The 24519-nt window shown below is 36.1% G+C and overlaps 1 protein-coding gene across 1 annotated transcript; it reads right to left on the bottom strand.

The window, feature by feature from the left end:
- Positions 1-3721: 3721 nt before the first annotated feature.
- LOC126790884 (uncharacterized) lies at positions 3722-8375 on the bottom strand. Its single transcript, XM_050517251.1, has 6 exons — positions 8285-8375; positions 7083-7288; positions 6903-6961; positions 4941-6791; positions 4635-4788; positions 3722-4521 (listed from the first exon to the last, which is right to left on the bottom strand). The coding sequence occupies exons 2-6, from the start codon at positions 7201-7203 to the stop codon at positions 3854-3856; spliced, it is 2853 nt and encodes a 950-aa protein (XP_050373208.1). The 5' UTR covers positions 7204-7288; positions 8285-8375; the 3' UTR covers positions 3722-3853.
- Between the last annotated feature and the right edge of the window lie 16144 nt (positions 8376-24519).

Raw genomic sequence — 24519 nt, 5'->3', positions numbered from 1 at the left:
TGAAGTTTGAAGTATATGTTAAGAATTCTGAAAGTACTTCATTCGGGGGAGCCAAACTCAATGGGACCAATTTCCGTAAATGGAAGAGAATTATGACAGCTTATCTTCAAGGAATGCACAAGATGAGGCATGTAACCGGAGTAACTAAGGCTCCTAGTATAGATGATATTGTTGCCTACACTAAGTGGGACGACAATGATGGTATTGTAATGTCAGTCTTGTGGAAAGCTATGAATGAAGAGATAGTTGATCTGGTGGAGGCATGTGACACTGCGCAGGCAATATGGAAGACACTGGAAGGCTTATATACTAATGACTCTGATTTCATATAGGTTCATGAGTTAATGTGCACAACTTTGGCGATGCAACAAGATGGGCAACCGGTGGCGCAATATTTCACCAAACTAAAAAATATTTAGGCTGAGATTGATGTGAAACATCCTTGCATGATCAAAAATCAGGAGGATATTGTTTGGTACCAACAAGAGAAGGAGCTTGAGTGAGTTCAACATTTCCTGAAAGGTCTTGATACAAAGCATAACAGTGCGAAATGAGAATTGCTCTACAAGGCCGAACCCCCTAGCCTAATCACAGCTTTCACATATATCCGTAAGGATGAGTCCCAACAGGAGAGTCTTCATCAGACATGAGTTGAAGTTTCCAATCTTACTGTTCATGCTAGATCTCCAGCACCCCTTTAGCAGGCAACTTCAGCTCCACTTCATCAGCAAGGACCACCACCAGGCTTCGGGAATCAGCCTCGCCTTCCTTGCTCTTATTATCATGATACTAACCATGTTTGTGCGAACTGTTGGAAGTTGTATCCACACCTTAGGCGTAAGATTGTCTAAGTCATATGAATCATTTGTGAATCGAATATTTACTGTATTAGTACCTAACAAAGTGCAAGATGCATTGGGAGATCCAAAATAGAGGAAAGCAATGGCGGAAGAAATGGAAGCATTACAAAAAAACAATACTTGAGAGCTTGTATCTCCACCACATGGCAAGAAGGTTGTGGGATGTCGTTGGGTGTTTACAGTGAAGCATAATCCAGATGGGTCAGTGAACCGGTATAAAGCACGCCTAGTAGCAAAGGGGTTCACCCAGACATATGGCATAAACTATGATGAGACATTTGCACATGTTACAAAGATAAACACTATTCGGGTATTGATCTCTTTTGCTGCTAGCTTAAACTGGCCACTTAGACAGTTTGATGTTAAGAATGTATTCCTTCATGGAGAACTTACAGAGGAAGTATACATAGATATTTCGTCTGGATATGTGGCCGCTTCTCCAAGTAACTTTGTATGCAGATTGAGAAAGTCTTTGTATGGTCTTAAACAGTCACCTCGTGCTTGGTTTGGAAGATTTTCACAATTCATGAGGAAAATTGGCTACAGACAAAGTAATTCAGACCACACATTATTTCTCAGACACCAACAAGAGAAGGTAACAACCCTAATTATATATGTTGATGATATGGTAGTTATTGAGAATGATACTGATGAGGTGGATAGATTATAGAAACAGCTAGCCATAGAGTTTGAGATGAAAGACCTAGATACACTCAAGTACTTCTTGGGCATTGAGGTAGCCCGGGGAAGTGATGGTATCTATCTGTGTTAGAGGAAGTACATCATTAATCTACTAACAGAGACATGTATGTTGAATTGCACTCACATTGATACTCCTATTGAGCAGAACCATCGGTTAGCAGAGTATCCAGATTAACTACCTACTGAAAAAAACTCGTTATCAAATGTTAGTTGGACGCCTGATTTATTTATCACATACCAAACCAAATGTTGTGCATGCAGTAAGTGTAGTGAGTCAGTTCATGCATAATCCCAGTGTGGACCACATAGATGATGTTGTAAAGATTTTAAGGCACTTGAAGTTATCTCCAGGGAGAGGAGTAATGTTTTCTAATCACAATAATATTCTTGAGGTTTGTGGCTTCACAGATACAGATTGGGATGGATATATTACAGATCGGAGATCCACATCAGGGTACTTTACCTTTGTTGGGGGTAATCTTGTTACGTGGAAGAGTAAGAAATAAAAGTTGGTAGCTTGATCTAGTGCTGAAGCAGAGTATAGAGGTATGACTCAGGGAGTGTGCGAATTGTTATGGCTTAGAAATTTGCTACAAGATTTGGGTATTAAACCTAAATGTGCTATGCAACTGTACTGTGACAATAATGTAGCTATTGATATTTCACAGAATCATGTGCAACATGATCGTACAAAACATGTGGAGGTTGATCGTCACTTTATAAAGGAGAAGCTAGACTCTAAAATCATTAGCTTTCTTTTTGTTTCTACAGAATAGCAACTTGCCGATATGCTCACAAAAGGAGTTTCTAAGAAGGCATTTTATGACTCACTTAGCAAGTTGGGCATGGTTGATGTATATGCGCCAACTTGAGGGAGAGTGTTAGCGTGATTTAAGAAGCTAATTAAGGCTTGATTTAAAGAGAGCCAATTAGGGAGTAATTTGTGTTAATTGTACTTTTGTTAGCCTATTTATAGAATATTTCAGTGTAAGAATAAATCATGCAATATACAACAAGCATCAGTCTATTCTTCTACAGCTGGCTTGTTTGCCATTAAAGGAAAAGATTGTACGAGAATCATTGTTGATCGATGTGCTTAAACTGAGTTTAGGTGAGAGAACTGTACTTGTTCAGTTGTTTGATTAGAGTTCAATATGCACTGTTGCACCAAGAACTGTACTTTCTGCCTATTGTTCATACCATTTCCTGTGCGGTAATAATAATGGTGTAATCTTATGTACTTGACTGTTTACACACATGAATCTTCCTAAAATTTATTCCTTGCTGAACTATTAGGTGATTTCGATGTGTCAGTGTCCCATGCAATGTATAGGTAGGACTAGTACCTTCTGCCTCCCTTGAATCCTCGTTTGTATGAGAAAATTAAATTCACGTTGGTTATACCAACTCGACTATCATGAGAAGGAGAGTGCTCTTTTATCTGATACATGCATACAGCTTTAACTTCCTTTAAACTGCTAGACTTTTATGCGGTCCCCTTGTTGATATTAACCAGAAATCACTCACTTGCTTGAATCATTTATGATTTTAGGAAAGAAGATCGTAGAAAATATTAGAATGAAGATCTTCATGCAACTGGGAATACTCTATTGGGATATAGATAACAGAGAGGTCTGAGAGAGGCATATGCAGCATAATGTTCGATTTAATGACGACTCAAGGATTGGTGTACAGTCATTCCGGAGTCGATGTGAATCACCGCAAATACTCCATTAATGAAGGACCGAAGATAAAGAGTTGGTAATTGTTCAAAAGTAAGGAAGGATTCTGAAGCTGATTACTGCTTTTTCAAAGAGAATTAAAACAAATTGGTGGAAGCTCAGCATGAACAGATGTAATGTGAGAACTGCTGCAATTTAAACCAAAAGCTCACTGCGATCTACACAGAATTTATAGATTTCTGGCAAAGTAGCATTCTGAAGATGCAGTTCATTGTTCAAAAGTAAATTAGCATTCTGAAGGATGATTACCGCATTTTATAGAGAGAGAAAACAAATGGGTGGGAGCTCAACTTGCAGAGGCAGAATTTTAGAATTGCTGCAATTTGAACAGCCATGTTCACAGTGATCTACAAATACTAAATTAGAGGCAATCAATAAACCAATGACTTGAATACAAATAAATATCAACATTACAACATCAGCAAGTAAACCATTTGCAGACTTGAGGACTGCTGGTTTCAGCATTATAGTTTAGGATATCAGCATGACAACATACTACAACATCAGCAAGGAAACCATTTGCAGACTTGAGGACTGCTGGTTTCAGCATTATAGTTTCAGGATATCAGCAATCACTTCATCAACCAAAGACTTCAATATTTGACGCTCGATCTCAACTCCAAGTGCAAATTCATCAGTTTCAAATTCGAGCCATCTTCCATACTGGCTGCTCATGTCCTTGTCCACTAGCTCGTCCACCATACAGTTCCTCATGCTTGTTAAATCTGAGAATTCTTTGTAAAATTCTTCTGTTAAGATGTCCTTTCTTCTCACCATTGCTGCTCCTTTTACCCATGCTTTGTATCCCCCACCCACATAACGCCTACATCGAAACTCCAAGAGTTCACTTGTGCAATCAAATAGTTCCTTCCGCCTTAGCCTGGACTTGCTACCATCTTTTTCAAATTGTCCTCTTCGACTCTCCAACAGATTGAACAGATGAGGGCTCATGATTTTGTCGGATCGACCCAATACCAAGTCTTGAAACATGAATTCCACATTACATAGTGTCTCCTTTATGTACCCCGATTCCAACTCATCTGATCTCCAAGGATTTGGCATGTATACAGTAGCTGCATGGTGCCTAGGCACAGTTCCAGTGGAGGTGGAAGAAGCAGAATCTGATAACTCGGTATCAGCTTCTATGGAATGGAACTTCTTTGAAGAACTTAAGCCATTAACTTCTTGAGCTCGAATGGAAGAACATAACATGCTTGCTGAAGAAACAAAACAAACCAAATAATTTTTTTTAAAGAGTTCAACATATTGCAACAGGATAAATTATCAAAGAGCCCCAAAACATAAAATTAAATTGTTTTGCATCTTATACCTTCTGTGCTATTACTATCACTGCTAACTGAAGAGTCATAACTTTCATATGAAAAGGAGGGTTCCAAAATTGATACTGGACTAGGATGTCGGCAACTAAGCATCCGTCCAGATTCAATATGGCTGCTGCTATAGCTGTCCACCTTATCAACCCCCTGAAATCGTTGTATTTGTGTCAGCTAGAATATGCAGTAATGCAGTTATGCCACCAGTGATCTTACCACTTGGAAGAATTGAGACAAAAAATAAAATTTAATCCAGCAGAGTGAGTAGTATAACTAAAACTAGAAGTGAAAGTGAGTCATACCGGAAACCTGTGCTCAGATCTGAAAGCAGCCGGGTCAGTGGAGGAAAATTCAGAGTCATACTGGCCGACTAATTTGTCTGTGACAAGCAGATGTTGGTTTCTCTCATCGTTTATTCTTTTCAAGGCCCTAGCTGCATTAAAATTGGAATCCACTTCATCTATAGAAGCAGTTGAACTTGATCCAACTTTTATGGAGCTGCAACTGGTAGATTCAGTTCCATAAGACAATTCTTTCAACTTTTGTTCCAAAAGGATACTCAAAGCATCACCTGATTCACCTCCTATCACATTGTAACCCAATGATGATAGCTTCATACTATCAGTGTCGAGTAACAATCTTTTACCCCGGTGATCCATGCATATACTGTTGTTCTTCGGTGTGATCTGAAACGGGATTTCAGTCCCCGGAAATGATCGTGTAAGAGGGGCTGTGAATGTAAATGAAACAACATCCATGCCACCTTTCTTTTTGCAATCTTCAGACCAACCATGTTGTCTGTCAGTAACTAAATTAGATTGAATTGGCTTCTGATTTTTATCACTCGATGTATCATCAACAACACGATCTTTATTAAAATGGAAGTTCCCATCTATTGTCCGCTTCTTCCGAGTGTAACTTGTTGTACTTGGGCAGGAAACTTCTTTTGCACTATCTGTTGGATCTAAACCCAACTTCCTTGATCCAACTTTGGAGTTTCCCTTACTTCGAACTGAACTTTTGTGATGCCCAGAAGTATATTCCGAAAGCACTTTTCTGTCCTGCGAGCTGGAAGCTAAAGATTTCGAAGGTAACCTATCTTTATCCATCAGACGATTTTGTTTCTGATTATTCTGCTTAAGAGCACCAGAGGCATTATGTGTAGAAGGTTTCCTATGCAAGTTCTTCTGAACATTTGGTTGGCTCCTGAAGGGCTGGCTTGAGCTGGCCTCATTCTGTTCTCTCTGCACCACCAAGCTTCTATTTCTACTTGAATTCTGACCTCTTTTCTGAACATTGACTTTTGCTTGTATTGCAAGAGAAATCGACTTTCCTTTACTCTTTGAAGTGTCTTCTTCTGTATCAGACAAAGCTCTGAAGGACATATCTACAGATCCATTCCAGCTCTTGTTCAAAGACTGGCCCTTAAGGTACTTAGCAGCATTTGAATCAACTGGCTTGCGAGAGAATTCTGGAGCCCTAACTGACTTGTAAGCACCGTCCACTTTTTCCTTTATATCTAGGATTTTGAAGGTTTCTGAAGATGACCCAACCAATGTCACCTTTCGGGAAGCCTCTGCCTTTTCCTTGAGAGCCTGAACCCTCAAAGGTGCAGAAGAAGACCCTACTAGAGGCATTTTAGCCTTGATGGTAGCTTGTGGCACAGGCTCAATCATTCTTGCAGCAGCTTCCATAATGTGTGCAGCAGTCTTAGTGGGAACAAAGCCAGGATTCTTAATGGGAGACAAAAGCTTATGGTGTGTAATTGGAATAGACTTGGCTGATCTAGGAGGCAACATTTCAGTTTGGAACTTCTCGATTGGTCTGCTATACACCTTCTGGGCATTTGACCCCACATGATTCGTAGTAGAGGCCTCCATTAAAAGGTTTCCAGAAAATATTAGCTGATGATCTTGATAATAATCAACGTTTTTCCTGTGGTAAGGAGCATCTTGGAAAGACTGGGTGTCGAAAAATGGGGTAGGATAGGGTTCCAAAACATTGGCTGTGGGTAAAGAATCCAATCCCATGAGCCTGGCAACTACACTAGGGGCTTTAGATCCATATCCTTCTTCATCTGTAACTGATGAAGCACAACTATAGTCACTGCCACCTTTGATACTCGTAGTTACCCCAGTTTCATCCTCATCAACCTAGATATACATCAAGAGTTGTAGATATTAGATTTGAAACTTGACAGCAAAATGGTCTAAGAAAATAACTGAGTTAAGCAGTTGGAGAAAAACAAACAATTGAATACCTACCGGATGATTCCGCGTCACTGGAAAGATCGCATAGCCTTTCTTTCCTTGCTTTGAACGTTCTACGCAGAAACAAAGTCAATAGTAAAAATCAAAATTTGTGACAATCACAATATAGATATAGAATGATATAAGGATATAATCTGCACTGCTGATTAAAACTATGTTAGCAATAGAACTTACCTTGTAAATCTGATTTGCTAGAGAATAATTTCTTTCGAGATTTCGAAGACCAGTCAAACAGCTGAAAGAAACCACCCACATGTCCTGCTCCATTTCTTACCCCTTCTTTTTCAGCTCCCATATTTCTGATGCAATTCAATACTACTTCAACAATCAAGTAAAAGAAGCATGGATGAATATGATTTTGTTCCACTACCAAAATCCATCTGCAAATTCAACAAAAACAGTAGAAGTTTGTGATATATAAATGGTCGACCTAAGCAATAAAAAAGGCTGAATGCACAGGTTATTTCATGATGCAGGAAAATCATTCATTATTGATATCACAGGTAATCCAACATATTGATACCATTTTCTAACAAGTAAAATCCAGTATATGATTTAGCCTATGATTTAACAGATGGCCAATAATTATGTGTACGTCTACATAACCTTAAGGAGAAATCTACTCCTAGGTGGTGCATTTTAGTTAGCAGCACTCAAAACCTAGATAGTGCAAACCCCCATACCACCCCCCCCCCCCCCCCCCCCCCGACATATCTATTAACCTTAGTCAGTTACTCTCTCTTCATTTCCGATCATACTTGTTATATACCTGGATATTCTATTCTATGAAGAAATACAATCAGCTGATTTTATTTCAGTAGTTACCCTTCCCTACTTTACTAATATTATCAAGACTCCAATTTGACCAGCTGGATTATGCTCCTAGTAATAGTCCTATACCGCTGATTCAAAACTAATCAAAAGCCATAACACTCCTCACCTACTATAACACATGCTGCATTTACCAAGGGTCATATGCCTCAATCATAGTACCCAAGATCACTCACTGAACTGCACTATTCAAATGAGACTACCATAAATCCAATCCCTAATTCTAGCATCAACCTGTGAAGTTCAACTAGAAGTTTATGCTGAAAGACTCGAAATTGAACTTGACAAGAATCACTCCATGCAGCCAAATCAGAAAAGATTAAGACTGTATGCAGCAAACCCAAAACAAAAGTCAACACTCACTCCAATTAAGTACCCAACAACTAAACAGTCTGAATCAAAATCACATTCTAAAGCTGCACAGATTCAAACCCCATTTGCTACATTCCTCAGCAAACCCAGTTAAAATCAATAACCCAAATCAGAAACCCAGAAACCAAGGCAAAGATTCCAACTTTACACTGAAATTGAAACCAGAAACTCACCAGAAACAAAGGGGCTGGATCAGCTCAGGCTCTCTAAGCTCATGGGTAGCAATTAAATCCAAGCACAGCAATTAAAGAATGAGCAGAGATTCAAAGGGAAGCAAATTAAAAAATGGGGCCAAAAATCTTTGTGACTACTAATCTGAGGTCAGACAGCAACTCTCACTGTCTCAGAGAGAATTGATGAGGCACTACCAGGTTTTAGTTCAAAACATTAAATTGGGGACATGGTGGGAATTTCTGTGTTTTGAAAGCCATAATTTTTTTAATTACGAGGAAAACAAAATTGATTAAAACAAAAAAGGTTGTAACTTGTAACGTCTCAATTTTCATTTCAAATTCCAAACGTTGGGGTTTGGGGGTGAGATTGGGGGAAGGTCATAAAGTCACAGAGTCGTGCATGAGGGGGACTGTGCTGCTATGTACCACTTGTCGCTTGGTTTGAATGGGTTGCGTAAAAAGGGAGAGAAGTTTCTGAAAGAGTCAAATAGTAAAAGATGCCGCTCGGGTTCAGGTATTTTTTTTGTTTAGAGAAAAATCTTCAAATGGTACCTGAATTATGTCTCAATGCACATTTTGGTACCTGAATTTTTAAAACTACACAAATGGTACCTAAACTAATACTATGTTAGCCATTATAGTACTTCCGTCTGATTTACCGTTAAAAATGAGGGTAAAATCGTCACACATACTTTTTTAATTGATTTAATCTATAAAGCCTTTTTTAAAAAATTTCTTAAATTAAAAAATGAAAAATTAGAGAACAACAACCTTTTTGGGTTTTTGGCGAAGACTCAATTATTGTTGTTTATACTTTCTGAGGAACTAGCGATGGTGCATTATTATTATTTCAAGCATAAAAAAATTATATTTGACGAATAAAGCCTTATTTTTTAAAAATTTCTTAAATTAAAAAATGAAAAATTAGAAAATAACAACCTTTTTGGGATTTTGGCGAAGGCTCAATTACTGTTGTTTATACTCTCTGAGGAATAAGCGATGGTGCATTATTATTTTTTCAAGCATAATAAAGTCTTATTTTTAAAAAATTTCTTAAAATAAAAAATAAAAAATTAGAGAACAACAACATTTTTGAGTTTTTGGCGAATGCTCAATTACTGTTGTTTATACTCTCTGAGGAACTAACGATAGTGCATTATTATTATTTCAAGCATAAAAAAATATGTTTGACGAATAAAGCCTTATTTTTTTTAAATTTCTTAAATTAAAAAATGAAAAATTAGAGAACAACAACCTTTTTTGGTTTTTGGCCCGAATGCTCAATTACTGTTGTTTATACTCTATGAGGAACTAGTGATGGTGCATTATTATTATTATTATTATTATTATTATTATTATTATTATTGTTATTATTTCAAGCATAAAAAAATATGTTTGATGATTTTACCCCTATTTTAACGGTAAATTTGACGGAGGTACTATAATGGCTAGCAAAGCATTAGTTTAGGTACCGTTTGGGTAGTTTTGAAAATTCAGGTACTAAAATGTGCATTGAGGTAAAATTCGGATACCATTTGAGGATTTTTCCCTTTTTTTTTAACCTTGATTCGTGTTGGGAGGTGTTGGGAAGTATAACCAATTCATGTGGTCGAGTTGGTAAATGTTTTTGATGTGAGAATACCTCATGACTAAGTTCGAATCCCACATATGCTAATTAAAACTTAAAAATCTAATCTATTCTTGGTGGATAGGGAAAGCAAGGCATGAAGCGGTTCAACCCTTCAACATAACTCATTGGTAAAGATTACTCTCTGCGCCTAGAAAGCTTTTGAGGAGATTGACGGTGAAAAAAAAAATGCTGCAATAGTAAATACTAAATAGTGCATCATGGTGGTGAGAGAGTATAAGAGACAAAGGTTGAAGCACAAGCTGCACCACAGTGCTCTTGTACATGGATTTGAGTAAGCATAAACAATATTTGTCAAGATTTAGACTAAGGGATTTAAATTGATGTCACAAAAGCTTATGACAAGCACTATCAACAGGGTCCAAACTAGTCAAAAATTTGACAATGTATGACAAAACATGCTTATAGGTTAATTAGCTATCGTCAAACATGTATAATATGATGTATGTATGAGAAATATATAGAGTGCTTCTAAATTTACACAACAAATGTCTATGTAAACCCAACAACCCACAACATTTTCAATAATACCCTTTGGTGTTTGTGGCAAAGTTTCAAACCTTGCAAAACCCAACAATTGATGTTTGTGGCAAAGTTTCTTCAACGTTCAAACTCATATTTGCATCTGATATTAGTAAGGCATCATCGTCTTCCCCATCGATCATATGTATATTTGATCATATGTAACTACATAATCAATTCTAATATTATGACTACTATTAATTTGGAGGTTGAGGCGTCTTAATAAGGATGCAATTTATGTCACGATCAAACATTGGATCAAAACCCTTTAGAAATGGAGTGTTAATTTGAATTCATGTGCGAGACCCAAACATATATCATAAGGCTTTTCAATTTATTGATCGAATTAATCACAGTGTTTTAAAAAAGGCCGCCTAGGCTATGTAGGAGGCGCCTAAGCGTTAGACGACGGGTCACCGTTGTGTTTTTAGGCTATTTGGTTATCCGTGGCGGTCAGGTGATTAGGCGGTCATAGGCAGGCTTAGCCGGTTGACTTTTAATTTTTTTTAATCTCATTTTTTTGAATTTAGGGGTTATGTCATTTGTGATTGTAAAAAAATATTTACCTTTTGTTCTAAATTTTTAATATTATGGTATGCACTTTGGATGAGTTGAGACTATTTTTATTTTTAAACATTAATATTGAGCACTTTTTTACTCATTATATATTTAAATAATATAAATAGTATAAAATACATGTATAAAATATATAAATATTTAATAATTCAAAACCGCCTAGCCGTTTAGGACTTAGGCGGTGACTGTCCGCTCGGCTACCGCCTAGCGTTTTTTTCGAACCTTGATTAATCATATGTTTTAGTTCTCTCTACATCCTATGCCTCACGACGATTTCATTCATACCTCCTTGGTCTTGGTCGAACCACGGTTCTATCATAATTGACATCAAAAGGGAAGCATCCAAAGAATTCAAAAGAGAATCATAATGTCATAAAAGACATCTGATCGAGTTGAGGACCAAACAGAGAAGGAAATTCAGTTTTTTTTTTGTTTTCTTTTCAGGGGTAAAGCTAGAAAATTAAAGAATGTTGGGTATACTTAGATATTGTTGGGTACAAATAGCAACACCCAATATATATGATAAACGAGGATTAATCTATTTGTCTTTTCATTCCTTAAAAAATGAGTTAATTTAGATGTGTGTTAGTTTGTTATTCAATTGACGTCTGGTGTAGTTGTCCTTAAATATTCATTAATAAAATCACGTGAAAACTATATATTGTCTATATAACGTTAAAGTGACTTTGTTTAAAAATAACTATATTGTATGTATAAAACTAAATCTTTTATATATCTCAAGCATAAGTGATTCTCACAGTTATTTTAAAAATTACATGATTAACTGTATCAATTGGCTTAAGTTACTGACGTAACAAAATATCATATGATACGATACAAACATGACATATGGACATATATATATACTTCAGTGACATACACATAACTTGTGAAATTTACATATGAAGGATAGGTGTAGAAGAAAAACCGAAAGTTCCTCCATATGTAAATTTCAAAATCTCGCATTCTAAGATATATCTGCTTGATCGGCAGCTTGCCTCCGATACCTTGCATGTACCTTCGGAGATTAATTTAGTGTTAATGACCAGAGGGTTCTTCATTTCGTGTTCATTAGCCTCTAACCTCCGGCCTGTTCCATATTATCCTCGTATATAATTCTTAAATAAAAAGAAGCAAATTAACATCTAAGTTTACAGGACATGCATGGTCGGAACCTTTATGCATGCAACTACCACCAAATCGAAGTTTCTAAATCATAAACAAAAACATATATTAAGAAAGGTAGAATGTAATTAAAATTAAACAACCAGAAAGAAAAGAGAAAACTAAAGAAGATTGGGGAGACAGGGATTATAGAGCAAAAATATCCAGATAAAATTGTTGCCTTAATGTATTGACATCCATCACGTACAACATTTGATCCCAACAGCTAGATGTGTTTCTGAAATCGCGCGCTCATGTTAAACAGATGGAAATATTACTCAAAATGTGAATCATTAACAAATCACACAGAAAGAAAAAGAGATTGAGAGATTGAAAAGCAATGTACAACCTTAATTGCAATTAAGGTTATACATGATCGAGACATATGTTTATAGTCCATCGATCTTTCAAAATCAGGCGCAATTAAACGAGCGAAGAATACTTGTTTTTGAACCAACATAATCCATTCTTCATGGCTGACTTCAATTTGGCTTTGAGGCAATATGCCTTGTATTTGGCCACTCGACGTTTTCTTTTGGATTCTGAACTTTTGAAACTGAAAGACGACGATTTGCCTGAATACTTCTTATTGCTCTCCCAGTCGTAAGCCTCATTGTAGTGATTGGCATCACCATAAGGTGATGACCCGTATGCTGACGGCATATCGTTCATCTCTTTCATCATTCTCGTCCGCCGGTTGAGGTTGACGGACAAAATGAGAGAGATGAACGAAAAGATAGATACTCGTCAAGGCATGGGAGAGAAAGAAAGCTTAGAAAGGATGACTTTATAGAGGAACTCGGTTGTTCAAATTTGGCAAGTAAATAGTTGGTCTCTGCGAGGGTGTGGGGAGGATAGAACAAAATAGATTTGGAAACAAACGTTGTTATTTGTTTCCCATGTTTAAGGAGGAGCTTATTTTGAGTAATTCGCGCTTAGGTCTAGTGGAAAAGACTAGGTCTATAACATTTTGCAATCATTATTTTCGTAACACTTGTGTTTTACCACTGAAAGACGTTACATCAATAGGAATCGATTGTCACACGTACACACACTAGTTTATAGTTTGTTACAATATAAATCAACATGGCGGTTTGATCTATATTTTCAGTATTTTTTTATTTAAGATCATTAAAATATCTATTTTAATGTTATTTTAATTTTAATATGCTATGTAAAAGTAAAAAATACAAACCGTCTAGTCCCCACCTAGGCCTCCAACCTAAGTAGCACGAGTGTCCGTATTCGACACAATACGATACGAGGACACGGCAAATTAAAAAAAATTTAGATACGGACATGTTAATTAACTATTATTTTTAATATATATGAATATTAAAAAAATTAAAACATAAGTGATATAGCTTCTTAATTTAAAACATTTAAACAAAGAGTTAAACCAATGACTAAAATTATTGATTTTTGAGGAAAATTTGACATTATAAAAAAAAGAGATTGATAAAATTAAAAAAAATGATTTATATTCTATAGAACTATTTAGATTGTTATATATGTTAAATTGTGCATAACTATTAACAAAATCATTTCGGTAGAAATGGTGAGGAGTTCCCCATGTGCATTGACAACCCAAGTTTGAATCACACCATGTGCATTTTTATCAGAATTTATTGCCTTCACGTGTCCAATTTGGAGCATACACGTGTCCATTCGAGATACGGCGTGTCCATTACGTATCTTAAAACAATACGCGTGTCTGGACGTATCGTGTCTGTATCCGTGTCAGACACGCAATACGTGAGTGAATGCACGTGACCGTGCTACATAGCCCCCAACTAATCCTCTAAACGCTAGTCCCCGACTATCCTCGACTAGTGCCTAGCGTTTTTTAGAACTTGCATGCAGATCGGTGGGGAAATAATGAATGATAGTCAATGACTGGACTTAGAGTCTTAGACTCTTGATCATTAAAAAAACCGCTTGCAACATCACAGTTCACATTTCATATTTCTCAAGTCAGATTTATACTTAGGGCACGTTTACTAAACTGTAATAAGATTGAGAATGAATGAGAGAGAGGAGGAATGAGAGAAATGAGGAATGAGAGAGAGGATGAGTCATTACATATTCTTCGTTTACTTGTTATTGAGAATCAGAATCAATTTCCAACATGTAGGAATGAGAACTAAAATAAAATGAATTACCAAAATACCCTTACATATAATTGCTCTGTAAACAAGTTATATATCTGATAGGAGCACAAAATGTGACGTTCTTAATGCGTTTATGCCATATTCTTACTCTTTGTTACCTCTTATTTAGTATATTTTAGTTTTTTTTGTATGAATAAGTGTCTAGGTAGAGCTTATATCGATGATGAGTGAATTGATTATGAAATCGTGCTAAGTGTCAAGAATCCTTGTTGAGATATGATTCCTTGTTCGAATATGATTCATTTCATATTTCTTTGTTTCTAACGTACTTATTCTTATTAGGAAATACAAATTCATGTTGGAGAAGGAAAACAATTCTAGTTCCACAAAGAAAGAGAAGAAGATACACTTAAAAGCCCAATCCATGCAAGAATTAAAATGCTGTCAAGATTCGTAGTCCAACTTCTACGGGCTCCCCTGGATAGCTCCGATCGAGTTAGAAGACGTACCTTATATAGATAGAAAGATGTGTAAGTCTAGTTTTTGTAGGATTTAGAATCAAATCAATATCTTATTCCTACAGGGATATATGACCGAATCATTACTCGGAGGTCCAGTGAGCTCGACGGAATTATCTCAGCCATTGATTTGCTTTTGATCCAAGGGCTACGAGGGAAACTTGGGACATTCTTTCTCCTACATATATAGAACAAATCTATATCAGAATCACCATAAATTCCTGCACTAAAGAATGTCAAAGAAGGCATGTAGCAAATTAAATGAGAAGAGGTAAGAAAGTCAAAGAAGGCATGCAGCAAATTAATTAGAAGAGGTAAGAAAAATCAAACATGGCTGCAACAATTAAGACTCTTACTGCCTCCCTAATTAAAAGGAAGAAATTTGTGCAAAAGAAATCAGCATTAAAGGAGGAAGAATATATGCAATTAATGTCTAATCCTTATCATAATCATAATTCTGGCAGTGTAGATCATCTAACTTTGACGAGCTCCCCTGGACAGCTCACAATGATTCAGAAAATCCATGACATATGGATGAAAATCTATGGAAGTCTATTTTCAAATTCCATTAGAATCAGCTCAATATCTATTTAGAGAAAGGTATGGCTAGAACAAGGCACAAATGTCAGATCTGCTGAATTGAGAAAATCTAGGAAACCTCAACCAATTTGGTTTCAACTTTGTGGCCAGCCTCCCTTGGGTTTCTTCCTCTATATATAACACCTCATTTCTACAGAAAAACATCATCAACCTTGCTCACAAGACTAGCCAAAGCTCTGCTTTAAACACTACTCATCATCCTCAAATCCATTCAAGCCGAAAACACCATCTTCCTTTCATTCCATTCAATCCAAAGTGCTACGCCTAAGATTTCCATTCAAGTTGAAGCCGTGTTGCCTTGTTTTGATACCGATAAGGAGATTTACAAAGTGTAAATCGCTACTTCTTCAACTATGTTTTCAGTTTGGATTCTTTGTGTGATGTTGTGTTTATGTTTTTGGCTAGTTCCGAATTTGTGGAATACTCTTATGTGGTTTACGATTTTGCAAGATGTTATAAAGTGGTTCTGATTTTGTTTTCTATGATTTTTATGTAGATGTCATGAGTTTATAATTCAATGATTTAATGATTCTCTTTCTTGTGCGTTAACTATATGTGATTCAAGGCGTTAAGTTAGTTTTGCATATATGATTCTTAAGTGTTTTTGTTAACTTGTTAAAGTAAGTGACATACTTGACTTATTAGTAATCATTAGGAATTAACCATGATTTGTTTATTATCTAAGATGCGCTAAGTAATTAGATAAGAGATGAATCAATGAAGTGGTAAGATTGAGAATGACATGTTACCTTGTAATTTCTAAGAGCTAAGATAGGATTAACAGGCCATGTTTCGAGTTAGGGATGCGCTAAGTAACCTAGTTCGGCATTAGGTTGTTGTTTGTTCACTCAATATTTGTCCGCTAAGGCTCGGTGTTTGCATAGGATGAGATTATGATTTTGAAGCCACTTGTGACGTTTTCTTTGGTGATATTTATGTGTTGGTTGGTTGATCACATGTATATATTAGTTTATGATTTATTTTTATGTTCTTGATCCGATCCTATATCAAATCTTTATATCTCTTATGAATTCATTGTTAAATGTTTGTGATTCTTTACCCTTGTTGGATTCCCGGTTTGTGAACGATACCTTCTTGCTTTATACTACTAACGATGCTTACAGAGTTAATATTGATCTCGAGTAATCGAACCGATCAATATCCATGTATGAAATAATCAAATTGTACAATCAACCTATTAGGGAAATAAATTGAAGTTTAACATACTAATTTATTAAGCCAAATGACATACCAATCTAATTGAAGAGAAATTTTTATATGCTACCGTAGTACCTCGTGACCATGTCTAATGGTCCTCCTTACCTGTTATATTTCGACACGTGGATTTATTACACCAAAATTATAATTTAACATATTTTTATTATTTGTGAAATGACCATCATGGGTATTGATGATTTTGAACTAGGGTTTCGGGTTTAGAATTTAGAGTTTAGAGTTTAGAGTTAGGGTTTAGGGTTTTAGAGTTCAGGATTGAGGGTATGGTATTAGAGTGTACAGTGTATGGTTTTAGAAAAACACCCAAAATGGTATTTGACAAAATAGTTTAAATATATATTTTTATAATAAAATCTTGCATGTCAAATTGTGATTAGAGCATTTTCATTAATAAATAATAAGTCTTCAGATAAAACTAATCCAACATGACCATCCAACAAATAAGTAAAAAAAAAGTAGAAAACCAACAAGCAACCCAACATTAGAGGTTTCAACCATATACACTCATCCTCATGCTCGACCATATTGGAGCAGGTTGAGCACATATGGTCATTTTCTTTCATCACTCATGTGGAAAAACACTCGGAGAAGATCATATTTTTGTGCCAAGATGTTTGTGATATGTTGTTAAACCTAAACAAACCATTTGTCTACAAAAGGAAAAAAAAACAACAAAGAACAATCTCAACAAAAGACATTAGTTGAAGCTGTTAGAATAACAGTAATATATTGCATATATAATTTAATAAATTGAATTATAAATAATTATAAAACAGAAACTGAGCATGTAACTGTAATAACGAAGAACACGAAAACAAATTCAACCAAAATACCAAACGATTGGTGATGGAAGAACTAGTCGAGACGTGTGTGATACCACACTGTCCTTAAGACGTTTACGCCTCCTCTACCGGTGCAAGGATGCTTGGCACTTGTCTCCCAGGATATAACGACTAAAAAATTCTAGGAAGTTGCACAACTAATTAGAATCCTCAACGAACTCGAAAGGTACCTCTTTCTATCAGCAGAGAAAAGCTAAGAACTTTGAGAGTGGGAGAGGATTGCGTTTCGAAATGGATGATTTTACAATGAAAGGATTGTGACTATTTATACAGTGAGGATTTGCAATCAGCAATGAATAAGATGGATGTTATAGAAATCAAAAGATCATAACATATATGAATTACATATGTTACAAGCACTGATTTCAATTCTGTTATAATTCTCCATAACACACAATAACACAGTTGTTACAAAAGAAGAATTTGAACAGTCAAGAGAATTTGAAAAGTCAAAACCGAATTTTCGAAAAATGCAAAAAGATTATGCGTTCCGACCCTCAATTCGGTGTTGCATTCGTGTCCGCAGGTCGCACGGGCATACATGAGTTTCCTTTGTGACCTCGGATTTGCACCCCCCCCCCCCGCGCGTACGCGAGAGGGTATAAGGGGGCTTACACACTTTACAATCCATACACAATGGATTCTATATAAAGTCTTTTCAACACTTCTCTTTTCCAATGTGGGACAAATACCTTTCCCTCATTCTAAGTAGCCATCTTTGAGTGACAATTTCTTATTCACTCAGAAAACCAAATTATACAAACAAACATATGATTGGTTGTCTTTACGTGTCCGTTTAGAAGAATTAAATTCCTCTCTAGACTTCCGTGGAAATACATTTTCAAATAAGGATGCATTTCTCGATTCCATTATCGTATTCATATGGATTTCAGGAATATTCGAATCGTGGACTAGGAATCGATAGGCCGAACTGTTATGTGCATATCCAATAAAGATGCAATCAACCGTTTTAGGCCCATTCTTCACCTTTTTAGGTTTAGGAATTTCCACTTTTGCCAAACATCCCCAAAGTTTTAAGTATTTGTAGGATGGTTTCCTCCCTTTCCATAACTCATATGGAGTTTTCTCTTCTTTCTTTTTGGACACCTTATTTAAAAGGTAATTTGCCGTGAGAATCGCGTCTCCTCACATGTTGGGTGGTATCCCAGAACTGAGTAGCATAGCATTCATCATATCATTTAGAGTACGATTTTTGCGTTCTGCTACACCATTGGATTGTGGTGAGTATGGAGCAGTCATTTGATGTCTAATCTCATTCTGAGCACAAATCTCAGCAAATAGCGATTCATACTCACCCCCTCGGTCACTTCTTAGTGCCTTAATTTTCTTGTTGAGTTGGTTCTCAACCTCATTTTTATAGAGAATGAACTTCTATATGGCCTCACTTTTGCATTTTAGCAAATACACATAGCAATATTTCGTGCTATCATCTATGAAAGTAATAAAGTATTTATTATTCCCTCTAGATAACGTTGATTTTAAATCACACACATCTGTATGAATTAAATCAAGGGGTTCACTGTTTCTTTCAATACTTTGGAAAGATGATCTAGTCAGTTTAGCCTCTACACAAATTTCACACTTATGTTTTGAATCAATTTGGAATTTTGGTAAGTGTTCCATGTTAATTAACTTTCGCAAAGTATCATAATTAACATGTCCTAGTCTACCATGCCATAAATTGGAAGACTCAATCATGTAGGTGGAAGTAGAAGCTTCATTCATTTTCTTGATCAAAGTCATTACATTCATTTTGATCATCCCACCCGATACATAGCCCTTACCCACAAACATTCCATTCTTGGATAAAACAAGCTTATCAGACTCTATCACTATGCGGAACCCATGAGAGTTCAACATTGCACCAGAAATCAGGTTCTTGCGGATCTCCGGAACATACAGGACATTGTTCAGAGTCAACTCCTTTCCAGAGGTCATCTTCAGAATCACCTTTCCTTTCCCCTTGATGGCGGAGGTTACAGAGTTCCCATGTATAGAATCTCCCCATCCTCAGATGGTTCGAAGGTGGAGAACATCTTCTTGTCAGCACAGACATGTTTGGTGGCTCCAGTGTCCATCCACCATTCCTTGGGGTTTGAATCCACCATGTTCATCTCAGATATCATGCAACAGAGGTTCATGTCTGCAACATCCTAAGTGACTGCTTCAATCAGGTTTGCCTCCTTCCTTTTATTCCTCTTTGGTTTGTTGCAGTCGACAGACCTGTGACCAGTCTTGTCACAGTTGTAGCACTTGCCTTCAAACCTTGGCCTTTTGGAGATGCCTCCTTTTGGCCCCAGCTTGGACCCTTGATACTTGCCTTTCTTGTTTTTGGAAGCTTGACCATGTTCCATCATGTTTGCCTTGGCAGAGACGTCATTGATCCATGCTTTCTTTTCGGATCCTCGGTTGTCTTCCTCAATGTGAAGCCTAACCTCTAGATCCTCCATGGTCATTTCCTTTCGCTTGTGCTACAAATAATTCTTGAAGTCCTTCCAAGTAGGTGGTAACTTTTCAATAGCACATGCCACTTGAAAACTTTCACCTAGATGCATTCCTTCAGCGTGAATCTCATGCAGGATTAGCTGAATTTCAGAGAATTGACTCATCACGGTCTTGGAATCCACCATTTTATAATCAAGGAAGCGGCCCACGATAAACTTCTTGGCGCCGGCATCCTCGGTCTTATATTTTTTTCTCCAAGGATTCCCATAACTCCTTTGTCGTTCCCATGCTAATGTACACATTGTACAATGAGTCGGCTATACCATTCATGATATAATTCTTACATAAGTAGTCAGAATTATTCCATGCATTCACAACAGCAATCTTTGCTTGATCGCCTTGGTCATCTTCCTTGAACTCAGGAGCATTCTCTGTCAAAAATCTTCTCAGATTCAGAGTGGTCAGATAAAACATCATCTTTTGTTGCCACCTCTTGAAATGCAAACCGTTGAACTTCTCAGGTTTTTCCCCATGGGATACTGAGACAGGTACAACGGGGGCAACATGCACAGTTAGCACCAAATGTCCCTTGCCATTTCTAGAATTTTCTCTGTTATTCATTTTCGGAAACTGAAACACACACACAAGGTGTAAGTTTTTTTTTGAAAATTTGTAGAAAAATATCGAATACAAATTATATAAGCAATATCAAAATTAAACGTCTTAAGATTGTTAGAATAGCAGTAATATATTGCATATCTAATTTAATAAACTGAATTATAAATAATTATAAAACAGAAACTAAGCATGTAACTGTAATAACGAAGAACACGAAAAGAAATTCAACTAAAATACCGAACGATTGGTGATGGAAGAACTAGTTGAGACGTGTGTGATACCACACTGTCCTTAAGACGTTTACGCCTCCTCTACCGGTGCAAGGATGCTTGTCGCTTGTGTCCCAGGATATAACGACTAAACAATTCTAGGAAGTTGCACAACTAACTAGAATCCTCAACGAACTCGAAATGTACCTCTTTCTATCACCAGAGAAAAGCTAAGAACTTTGAGAGTGGGAGAGGATTGTGTTTCGAAATGGATGATTTTACAATGAAATGATGGTGGCTATTTATACAGTGAGGATTTGCAATCAGCAATGAATAAGATGGCTGTTATAGAAATCAAAAGATCATAACATATATGAGTTACATATGTTACAAGCACTGATTTCAATTCTGTTATAATTCTCCACAACACACAATAACTCAGTTGTTACAAAAGAAGAATTTGAACAGTCAAGAGAATTTGAAAAGTCAAAACCGAATTTTCGGAAATGCAAAAAGATGATGCGTTCCGACCCTCAATTCGGTGTTGCATTCGTGTCCGCAGGTCGCACGGGCATACACGAGTTTCCCTTGTGACCTGGGATTTGCACCCCCCCTGCGCGTGTGCGAGAGGGTATAAGGGGGCTTACACACTTTACAATCCATACACAATGGATTCTATATAAAGTCTTTTCAACACTTCTTTTTTCCAATGTGGGACAAACACCTTTCCCTCATTCTAAGTAGCCATCTTTGAGTGACAATTTCTTATTCACTCACAAACCAAATTATACAAACAAACATATGATTTTGTAGCCCTCATTATGGAGAACTCAAATCTATGTTCATCTTTGATTAATTATAAGTTTAACTTAATTTAATTAATCAATAAAAATTTGGTTTTAAATGGTTTATTAACCATTTTTCCAACATAAGCATATATAATTAGATTGAAGTATAACATTGCAATAATAAGAAAAACAAGACAAAATTTACAATCCAATCTCAGAAACGCAGATCATGACAAAACTAGTGAGCAATTGAATCCCATTACAATTTAGTAATTTTTCCTAAAGAATTAGTGATTCCAATCCATTAATTGTTTCGTAATCAACCATTAATTGTAAGTAATTTTATAAATGTGTGTTTATTACTTAATTATAAGAGAGCGAGTGTAAATGTGTTTTATCATAATTATCCATTTAGAATTGTGGATATACTAATACTCATTTACTCAAAATCCGAAATCCACGTCCCTCAACCAATCCGACAGAGTGGCCTTGTTAACCTAATCTCTTGCAACTACTTATTATAGTGAAATTTGACAATCACGATCTCCTTTTCAAAAAGTGGTGGTTAACTTCTTATTTATCTATTTAGAAAAATATGAACTACCTAAAAGATTTTACTTATGATCAATTTGAATCACAAGTTTCTATCATTAGTTGAACTAGACTGTGAATCTAACGTCGGTGCTTTTACACAGACAATCAGAAGATCCTAGAGGACGATTTAAATTTATGAAGTCAATTAGAAAGAGCCGAACATGGTTTCAAGAAGATGAATATGAAAGACAAAGGAACTGTTATAAAATCAAAAAGGGGGAAGGAGATAGTTCATACCTTAGCACAAAAAAAGAGAAAGAAGAATGTAGCAGCAGTCTAGCAGACGAAGAACAAGCACAAGCAGAGAGAGATGAAGAACCAAGCAGAAAGAGGCACAAGTATTTTGATCGATTAGTTTTTTAGGATTATCAAATGTGTATTTTAGGATTATCAAGAAAAATTTGAAGACAATTTGGGAATGAAAGTTTGATTGAGGGATATGGAGAAATTAATACCATATCCCCCTCCAGTAATCAAAACGGAGAGTAAATCCTGAATTTTTTGTTGGACCCATAGTGGTTTTATTCCGGGTTGTGTTAGTAAACGCATAATTTGTGGGAGAAACAGAATCACTCCCTAAGGAAACATTTTTTTTTAAATTTAATAGGGCAAATTGACCCTAATTTATTGAAATCAAACTAACAAAGGAGAGGGACAAAAAACCTGACCTCCTATGTCTGATAAACTCTAACAAAGAGGATAAACAAAAGCTCAATCTGACATGTGTACACTCACCCATGCAAAACCATATATATAAAGAACTCATAGCAAATAACAAAGTCTCAGCCAATAAACCCTTAATTAAAGGACGGGATGAAGTTGGTAGCATTGGCATACAGTTGTGAGATACCAAGAATAGAGAAAATAGACATATCGTGATGCTTCTTGTAAGGATGAAAAGAATGCAGAGCAGACTCTCAGAACAATTCCAAAAGATGACGTTGGGCTTCCAACACATTAAAAACCTTACCTTCGAAACACATCAGATTCCTAGTGATCCAAATAAACCAAATTAGATTACAAGCGACTAGAAACCAAAGTCGATGTTTATGTTTTGGGAACGCTGAAACACCAACACCATTAAACATTTCATCAAGAGTACCCCAAGGCGAAAATGAAACATTCCTTTGCCAGTTAGTAGGACTGTTAACGGTTCTAAAATGGTAAAAAAAACTTAAAACCATAAACCGAACTGTGATACTTAAACAGTTCGGTTCTTGCATTTATGAGAGTATGAACCGTTTGGAACCGTTACGGTTCCAGTTCCTAAACGGTTCCATTTGGTTCCTTCTAGTTCCTGACTTCATGTAGCTAAAACTTTGTATAAACAACAATAGTTCTTGATAATTATGGCAATATGTACATGTACTAATATAGAACACCTATAACAAACAAAATAAACTAACATACAACTGATACAAAATGCTTGATCAAATAGTGAAAGTGTCAAACTGAAGCAATCTTCATACAAATTACAAACCAAAGCAAATAGAAAAATTAACAAACTGTCCAAAGCAACAAATAACATGAAAATAAACTTGTAATTGAGTCTCCAGTCCACTCTCCAGCTTCCATGAATGCAACCAATCACTCATTCACTGCATAGCAAGTTACTGAAATTAGCATTATGTTTACATATAATGCAATGAAACCAGAAGATGATGCTAAAGCTCAAGACATATGAGGAACTCAGTTAAAAACATGAACTTCAGGCAATTGTTTAGTAAAAGCTTACTAATCTACAGAGTTCAAACATGGCAGAAATAAATCCAAATAGGAATCTATTACAGTCAATATAAGAGAATGATACATACTTAATCTATTAAAATACATGTAATTTTCATTAAAATCAATGCTTTACATATCCTTAAATTCATATCTGTCATCATCAGACCTTCCTGCTCAAAATATCATGTCCATTTCGCCATGACAGATACACACACAGGGGATTATGCAATCTACTTTTTGGAATTCATCCAAACTAATGTAAATAAACAACAAATGGCTATTATGTCAGACCCAAGCAAAGCCAAAACATTGATTCCGTATGTAAAAAAGAACTCCCAAACTTATCCTAGGGAATGATCATCAGGCACATGACTATCAGTCTAATATACATAAATTGCTTAGAGAGATTAGTGTTGGATGCAAGGATAGTAGTGCACTTATGAGTTATAACTACAAATCATACTGATTCCAATCACTTCCAAAAAAACTACGAGAAGTTAACATCTCTATGACCCATGCCTCTTTCATCCTAAATATCTCTTATGGATCCAATTAGAAACAAATTAATCGAATTAGAGACCAAAAAATACAAGATGAAGGCTGAATTTAGAAGTG

The sequence above is a fragment of the Argentina anserina genome, chromosome 4 (genome assembly GCF_933775445.1).
Source record: "Argentina anserina chromosome 4, drPotAnse1.1, whole genome shotgun sequence".
Lineage (NCBI taxonomy): Eukaryota > Viridiplantae > Streptophyta > Magnoliopsida > Rosales > Rosaceae > Argentina > Argentina anserina.
Note: the sequence above shows the minus strand (reverse complement) of the source record. Positions and strands in the feature narration are given on the sequence as shown.

Bases quoted from the DNA above. Each gene is read 5' to 3' on its own strand.
- LOC126790884 (XM_050517251.1), bottom strand. From the start codon at position 7,203: ATGGGAGCTGAAAAAGAAGGGGTAAGAAATGGAGCAGGACATGTGGGT. The intron at 4,789-4,940 runs GTATGACTCACT...CAACGATTTCAG, and splicing joins GATCTGAGCACAGGTTTCCG to GGGGTTGATAAGGTGGACAG. The intron at 4,522-4,634 runs GTATAAGATGCA...TTGTTTCTTCAG, and splicing joins TGATAGTAATAGCACAGAAG to CAAGCATGTTATGTTCTTCC.